This window comes from Melospiza melodia, chromosome 3, assembly GCF_035770615.1.
Source record: "Melospiza melodia melodia isolate bMelMel2 chromosome 3, bMelMel2.pri, whole genome shotgun sequence".
In the NCBI taxonomy this organism is placed as follows: Eukaryota; Metazoa; Chordata; class Aves; order Passeriformes; family Passerellidae; genus Melospiza; species Melospiza melodia.
In genome coordinates, this window is record NC_086196.1 from 55,954,396 (window position 1) to 55,962,804 (window position 8,409).

The following is an 8,409-nucleotide window of genomic DNA, read 5'->3' on the forward strand; positions in this document are numbered from 1 at the left end:
GTTCTTCTGAAGGGCTTCCGAGCCCTCTGGGGCATTGGCCACTCCTTCCAGCTTTGTGTCATCAGTGAACCTGCTGAACTTGCTCTGCCTCTTCATCCAACTCATGGATGAACAAGTTAAACCTCTGGAGGACACCGCTGGTGACAGGCCTCCAACTAGACCCTGTTCCACCAATGACAACAGTTTAGGACCTGCCATTGAGCCAGGTGTCAATCCATCTCATTGTCTACTCATCCTGTCCACACTTCTTGAGTTTGATTATGAGCATATTGTGAGAGACAGGGTCAAATGGAGGATCCAGGCCAATTACAATTCTTCTTGGCAGAGTATTTGAAAATCATTACAAAGTATTGAAAAGCATCTTGTTTCCTCATCATTCACTGGTAACAGAACTTAAGCTGCAGAGAACCGTGTTAAGTCAACCTAAAAACTGCCAAGCCTTGTAAATTGTGAGAAATGCAAATCCTAAAGCCAAAGAGTTTTTTTTTTTGTGTGTGTTTTGCCTACATCTCTTGCATGCTACTCACCCTGCAGATCTGTACAAACACTGCTGCTCCACAGAAAAAACAAATGGAAAGTCAGTTGTATGGAAAGAGCACCATTAAGCAGGGGTACAGTTTTCAAAATAAAACAAATAGAAACTGTGAACTAGATGGATTTACCTCAGAGTAAAGTGTCTCTAAAGTGAGAGCTTGATTTCATTTTGAGGTACAGCCTAGAAATAGAGTGTAAAACTATAATTATACAGTAGCAAGATGAACCTCTGGCTGCAGCAGTAGCAGTGGCAGTTTTTTTAACAGACTATAATGTGTCACAAAGTATCAGGATAAAGATAACAAATATGTCAAAGTAGCTTAGACACAAAGTTGTTAGGCACTTTTAAAGTACTTTCAGATGAGAGGGATAGAAGCAGAAAAGTGTTTTTACCCAGTTACATTTACTGAATGGAAAGTAAACAGGCTGTTTGTGTAGTTTATGCATTTTCTTCCTGAAAGGAAAAAAAGGACTTAGAACATTCAGGACCCTTCTCATTTAAAAGTCTGTAACAAAACACAATGGAAGGCATCAACAGTTTGGAAAACAAAGGCTGTCAGTCCTGCAGACTTCCTGATAAATCCTAACCCCAGTGCAATCTAACAGGCCACATCATTAACAGCAAAGACCACTCCAGCAGCACAAATGAAAACTGTTAAGCCTGACTTTATCAAACAGACAGACCTACAACACATTAGTGAACAGAAGAAAACAGCACAGTAACTTTGAGGATACTCATTGGCCTAATTCATAAGACCAAAATAGAAGAATTTACTGTGACTCTTAATACTCACATAGCAGAATAACTAATAAAACAGATATTTGTATAGTTGATGTGTTTTGACATGTAATGGTTTCACTTCCAGCTGGACCTTTCTGTTACACTGAAAGGTCACTTCCTCAGGGAGTGTGTAGATGACTAAGAGATTTTGTTTGGAGACACTTTTTTTCTATATTGTTTTTTCACTCCCAACATTTTTAGGTTTTGTCTTCTTTAATGAAAATTTTGCCTAGTCCGTATGATATGAATGGAAGTTTGTTTGCAGGAAACACCTTTTAAAACATGAACATGCTTGCAGCACACAGTTGCAGTGAAGCTGATACTTAAAATTACCTTGCAACAGAAGATGGCTGTGTTCCAGTGGTTTTTATTGCAGTCCTCTGACAACTTCATCCCAAATGGTAGATATTGTTGTGATTCAGAAAGATATGGAAATACAGCTGACAAAACAGTTGATGAAGATGAATAAGCTGAGAAAGGGGAAGTCAGGAGTCAGAAGTCAGCAGGAAAGCAAATGTCACTTGCAGATTTTCTTACAGAAATGAGCATGCAAATCTTAAATTTGTGAAGGTCCACAGACGTAAATGGTAATTTTTTTCCTATTTTAAATCAGACCCTATGAGTCATTATCTTCTGGTCTTTGGTGAAGTATTAACTTGAGAAACATGGCTTGCACTTTTGAAGAACTTCAATTTCATATATTAGCACCATAGATTAATTTCATATTTTTTAAGTACATTTTTTCCCCAGCATTTGAGGGCTGTTCAGGAGAAGGCTCTCGTGCAATCTTGTTTCTAGCACATGAAATAAAAATTCAAAATATGATATAGGACTGGGCAATGTGTTCTAGGTCCCCAGCAACATAGGCAAAAAGTTGCAGTTTTAGCTTTAGGCACAGCTGACATCATCTCTGCATTGTTGTGGCTCTTGTATGTGCGCAGTGTGATCTAGAAAGCGGGGTATAATGGAGACAATCCCACTGCAAGGCTGATGGCAAAAGCTGTGCACAAAAGAACAGTATATGCTACGTACAGCAGAGATACATCGCCGTTCTCTTTGTCGTACTTCTCAACACGTTCAAATGATTTCCAGATGATGAGTTTTGTTAGTATAGAATTAAGGTGGGATTTAAAATTGTTTTTTAAAGGGTTCACAATAAGCTGGCACATTTTAGAGCCGAAGCTGAAAAACAAATCACTACATACATGAAGAGGAGAAATTGCTGTGATGGGCCAGACTACTTCAGTTCAAAGCCTTAACCCTGGTGTCACGTAAGACAAACTTCAGAGGAAAAGACAAACTGAGTTGGTTGCGGTTAGCTGGGGCACAGCAAGTTGTCTGTTGTCATTCTTTCAGGAAATATGAAAACCTTAAGCTGCAGGGAGTAGGAAAAGATTAACCTTAATCCAAACATCTTACGTCTTTGCATTAATTTAGTACCCTAATGAAACATGAGTATTTCCTGTATGAAACATTCAGGTCACTTTCTAAGATCTCTAAGAAAACATCCTCATTTCTGAGGCTGTCAGTATCCAGCTTAATGCCTTCCATACACGAGGCTTTCTCCACAAGACCAGAAAGGCTCTGCTGTGCAGGTGTGTGATGCTGCAGACAGCTTGCTGGCATGGCCAAGTGCCCGTGATAGAAGCTGAGCCCTCCTGTACTGTTTAATGTCCTACTCTTATCTGCAGTGACTTAAAGTACCTTTGCACCTATCTCCACAGGTCCACAATTTGTTCCATTACCCAACAGAAAATGGTAAGGGAGCAGCTTGCTTTTCTGCAGCCAAAAAAGCCCCAAGGTGAGCAACCTCCCACTCTCCTCCTCTCCTAAGTCACAGAGGTCAGTGCAGCAACAGCTCAAATATGGCTTTGTGCACCCATAACCTGCCAGAATGGGTCCCCTGGACTTGAGATTTCTGGATCTTCTCTGCTTGCAGTCTTGCAGTGTGTTCTTATGCTGTTGCAGCAGCCAATGCCATGACATCAGGACATGTAGGCTTATGTGAGCTGGCATTCAGTTTGGTAAGTCACGTTCAACTACCAAACTACCACTGAAATGCAGCTGGCAATTCAACATACACAGTCTGGCCATGAATCTCCATAAACACGTAATTGTGTCCCAGCCTCTGTTTGAAAGGACAGAAACTACACCCAGTCACTACATCTAAACATGAGGCCATGGATTTCAAGTCCTAATTTTGTGCTATTTTAAGAAACAAACAGAACTCTTGCCCTTTGTTGTATTTACCCACAGCAATTCAGAGTGTTCAAATATACATTTTATATAAAAAATATGTCATTGTCGAGGTGGTCATGACACAAGCAGAGACAACAAGCAGTCTCAGATGGCAACTCTTTATTAGTGGAAATGGCTGACCTTTTATACACTTTCTAATGGTTTATGCTTCTTCTACCCCAACTATTGGCCACAATAAATCAACATAACACCTTTGGTGAAAAGTAACAGTGACTTCAGCTAACTTTCTAAAAATGCTTTGTCCAGCTGCAAAGTTCTCTCCTTATCTTTCTTCAATTCATCTCTTCTCTCGGTCTCCTTGGTAACAGCTTTGGAGAGAGCTCCTTATCAGCCTCTTCTTGCTTCTCAGCTTCTTCTCACTAGCTAACAGGCCTGCTGTTAGCCCTTTCCACAAAAATACTTTTATTAGCTAGTACATGGGTTATTTTAAATCAAGAATTAGAATACAGTTGGTATTAAACTATTGTTTCAGTTCATTTCTATGAAGTCAAAATTACTGTAGATTACCCTCAGGAGGTAATATTTATCTGGCAAAAAAAGGTTTTTAAAAATATAGATGGAATTTCCTTTTCCTCTTTTTATTTTGCATGTTTTGGCAATATAGTTTAAATCAGATAACTCAGCTAATAGAGCATAACACTAAGCGAAACCAGAACTTAATGGGAACGGTTACTAGACTGTTTAATGATTTGTTCCTGCTTCTGATGTGAAAATTATCCCATCATTACATTTATGTTTCCAATTTACTAAAGTAATTATTTTTCATTATCCTTTCTGCAACAGCTCTATCCAAGAAAAACATCTTGAGTATTTAGAGATACTCCAGACACTTCATCCAGTTTATTGGGTAACTGCTTTTAAGAATGGTCCTAGATAGAGAAAAGTCTTGTATTGTTTCTCCTTATTTTACAGAAGCATCATAACGGTGTTTCCCTCTCTGGACACCAGCAACCATGTTCAGCCTGGTACAGAACTCAGAAATGGAAAAATATACTCGGGTGTGGCCTCTACAGACCACACTGTCACCTGAGTGTGCAGTTACTTCGGTTTTTCAGAGTCAGAGATGAAAAGAAAGGGCTGGCCATGTGCAAAACAAAGAGCAGTCTCTTCTAAAACAAGAGACCCTTTATACAATAAGCAGGCTCAGCATGTCACTTCAGCATGATGCACTGGCAAGAGAATATGAGCCTCAACTTAGATTAAAAAATGTTAACCTGGTGTAATATATATCTATAGATCTATATCTCCTTCAAGCCCACGGACAGACTTGTGAATTATTAGTATTTGTTATTTTAAATACCAGCTGTATCAGAAACCTTATTCTGACCTAAGTTCTACTACCCTTCTGCTGTGCAAACAGAGCAGTCAGTTACCCTGTGGCTCCTTTGGGATGCTGGTGTAAGCAAAGTTGTTGCTTTTGTATTAGGTGGTATGGTTAGGTTACTTCAGGGATCCCTCTCATTGTTTGGATGCATTTTCATTTTTACACAGTATCCCTGACAGGCTCAATGATCTTTATTATTCTTGTCTCAATCATTGGTTCTAAGAAATGTTAGTAGCAATGCTTTGCTCATCAGCTAAACCAGTGGCTGCTTCCATGCTCTTCAAAGGGAAACCAATGTCTTAACTCAGGCCTCTTCCTTCAGAAGGTGTGACAAGTCAGTGCCACTGGTTCATGTTACTGTGTTACTGTAATTGGATTGCTTTCCGTATATGCCCATTTCCTCAAAGGAATAGGTGAGGTCTGTCTCTGTACTCTTCCTTGACCTCATGTCTCAGCAGTCTTGGCCAGGTAAGACAAGGAATGTGGGCTGCTTTACCTTTTCTAATGGACAATTGGGAAAGGAGTTCCAAATTTAGTGAATATTTCTTTTCTTTTTTTCCCTCTCCTCAATGTAGGAGCAACATATTTTAATCCAACCTAAACTCCTTATCAAATAATTTAGCCCAAACCAGTAACAGCCTCCTCTAAACTGACTGCCATCCTATGCAAGACTTAACTGCATTAACTTAGGTTCCTTTGTTTAAATTGACATGAATGTTTTTTGTATATAGAATTTCATCTACACACTCATTTCATAGTAGATTTCTGTACTTCTAATTGCTGCCCACATACCAGAGACTCTTCTGCCAGTAGCCTAAAACTCCTGTTCTCAAAAGATCTGTCACGGAATTATTCTACAATATACAATTTGATTTCTCATATATGGTCTGATACTCATCCTGGTTAATATATAGCACATTGGGTTGAAAACCACAGACTTGCCAACAAGTGTTTACATTTCCATTTAATATGAGAATACTTCCCCATTATGTAGTAAGAATATGAGGCAAAGAAAAAAATAAATTAATGTCATGATCTGGGAAAGAGAAACCTTACTGTTTTAGAGAGTCATCTCCTACATGTAGTGGAAATATCACATATTCCTTATAAACTTGTATACAGTACTGTAATACATAGGACATAATTTTCCAGTTTCCTGGAAGAAAAGTGTGATGAGAGCCATTTACAGACAATTAGCTTGTATTTTCTTCAGAATAAATCACATGAATTACACATGCAAACTGGAGTAAGGAAGGATTATGTAGCAGTGCCATTAAACAGTCAGAAAAGCCACTGATCCTACAGTTCAATCTGAGTAGTCATACACCTGAGCGAGACCAAGAACAGTTTCTCCAAAAAGTCTGATCAAAATTCACTGATAGAATCAGACAGAACAATGATATTAGGTTCTGAAGAGTATGACAGTACAGTAGCACTATTGAAAATATCCCTGTGTTATCCATTTCAACAAAAATCATAATCTGAATTACAAGTATACTGCATATCTGCATAAGCACCAAGATAATATAAAGTAAAAGCTTATTTCATCAAGTCCCTCTGATAAATGGTCCCCGATAAAAAAGCAAATTTTTAATGTACTTTTAAGTACTTTTGGCAAGAGATTTAAGTACCATAAAAGAAAAACCACTGCAAAGTCCGAAAAAAATTCTAAAACTTGTAAAAAAGATCAAAGGTAGAGCATTTCTAATAGTCTGAGAAATAATGAAATTCACCCCAGTTCCTGAGATAAACTGTAGATCAGTTATGAGGATTTACCAGATTGTACCACACTTACTTTCTCACCTTCTCTTACACACTGCACACAAGGTCAGAACTGAAGATTCTGCTAAACTCAGAACATTCAAATTTTCTTTTCCACTATAAATACCAGAGACTGGCAACTTAGGTCAGAGACAGACAGACTTCTGCAACAGTCTGTCAAAATAATTTCCAGACAGAGGCAGTTGCTTTAAATTATCTGCACTTGCATCACTTAAATTAATATAGTTGTGTGCTTCTGTCTGGTTTTCACTGACAACTGTGCTCTTATTCATCCCTCTGCTGTTTAAAAGAGACCATAGATGAGTTCAAACTCCTAGGGTCAGACTTTTAAAAAGAGCATCTGTCACCTAACAGCTCAGCAGGTCTCTATGCTGGAACCATCATCAATGTGCTTCATTGCTACCAGCCATATGGTCAGTTTCTAACTTAGCATTAGAGTTGTGCTCCATCTTCTGTAACACTGCTGGAAGATCCAGTACAGAAGAAATAATATAATGAGGTACGGGGGAGGTATCTACTGGGGCAGTCATTGCTTTGTTTAACCAGACCGTTGCTTTCAAGCCAGCATTCAGGCCTCCTTGAATATCTGTATCTAGAGAGTCACCGACCATCACACACTCCGCGGGCTGCACCCCCAGGAGATCGCAACAGTAATGGAATATGGATGCCGCCGGTTTCTCCTCTTTCTGCTCTCCCCCCACAACGATGGCGTCGAAGTAGGGCTGGCAGGCGCACGCCTCGATCTTCTCCCTCTGCGTCTGCCGCTCGCCGTTGGTGAGGAGCAGCAGGCGGAGGCCTTTCCGCAGCTCGGTCAGCATGGCCCGCGTGTCCTCGGCCAGCGTCAGGTGCTGCAGCCGCGTCGTCTTCCACAGGTAATAGCACTCGGCCGCCAGGTCGCGGTTCGCCTCCCCGCCGATGGTCTCCTGGATCGCCTCCTCCCAGTGCGAAATCCGCAGGTCTGTGATGCACATCTTGGCGGGATCGTGGCACTCCTTGAGGAGCTTGGCCTGCACCTTATCGCAGACGGCGCGGGCCTCTCCCTCCCCGTAGTGGTGCTTGGACTGCAGGGCGCTTATCACCTGCAAGGGACGCGGGGACGCGCGTCAGGGCGCTGCGGGGCCGCGCGGCGCGCTCCCGGGAGCGGCGCCCGGCCGCGTGTCAGCGGGGGAGGGAGCGGGACACGCGCGGCACCGGCACCGCCGCCGGGCCGGGAGCCGCGGCGGCCGCGGGAAGGGGGACGAGGGCAGTACCTCCTCGATGGCGCGCCGCCCCGCCGCGGCCGTGTCGATCAGCGTGTTGTCCAGGTCGAAGAACACCGCCTTGACGCCGTGCAGCCCCATGGCGCCGCCTCCCGCGAGAGCCGCCCCGCTCGGACGGCGGAGGGGAGCGCCCCTGACCGCCGGCAGAGCCGCCGGTGCCGGGCGCAGCGCGGCGGGGCCGCCCCGGGCCCGCCCCTCACGTCAGGGCCGCGGGGCGGGGCCCGGGCCACAACGGCGCTGCCCGGGGCGCGCTGGGCGGCGCTCGGCGCTGCCAGGTGCCTCTCCCGCCCCCCGGAAAAGGAGGGCTGAAGGCGAGCAGCGCTCTGGAATGGGCTGTGAGGACAGCCTCCCGAGTCCTAGCAGTTCGTGTGGGCAGGGGATGGCGCTGGGCCGGGCAGAAAGGCCGTACCCCGGCTACCGCTGGGAGTGGCGGCGCTCCCCTCGCCCTGCGGGCCGTGGGCAGGGCCGCG

The 8,409-nt window shown here is 43.3% G+C and overlaps 1 protein-coding gene across 1 annotated transcript; it reads right to left on the bottom strand.

Annotated features, from left to right (window-relative positions):
- Positions 1-3,658: 3,658 nt before the first annotated feature.
- Positions 3,659-8,091, bottom strand: NANP (N-acetylneuraminic acid phosphatase). The gene is made up of 2 exons (XM_063151848.1): positions 7,931-8,091; positions 3,659-7,759 (listed from the first exon to the last, which is right to left on the bottom strand). Exons 1-2 carry the CDS (start codon positions 8,018-8,020, stop codon positions 7,064-7,066), a joined length of 786 nt encoding a protein of 261 aa, XP_063007918.1. The 5' UTR covers positions 8,021-8,091; the 3' UTR covers positions 3,659-7,063.
- Positions 8,092-8,409: the final 318 nt, after the last annotated feature.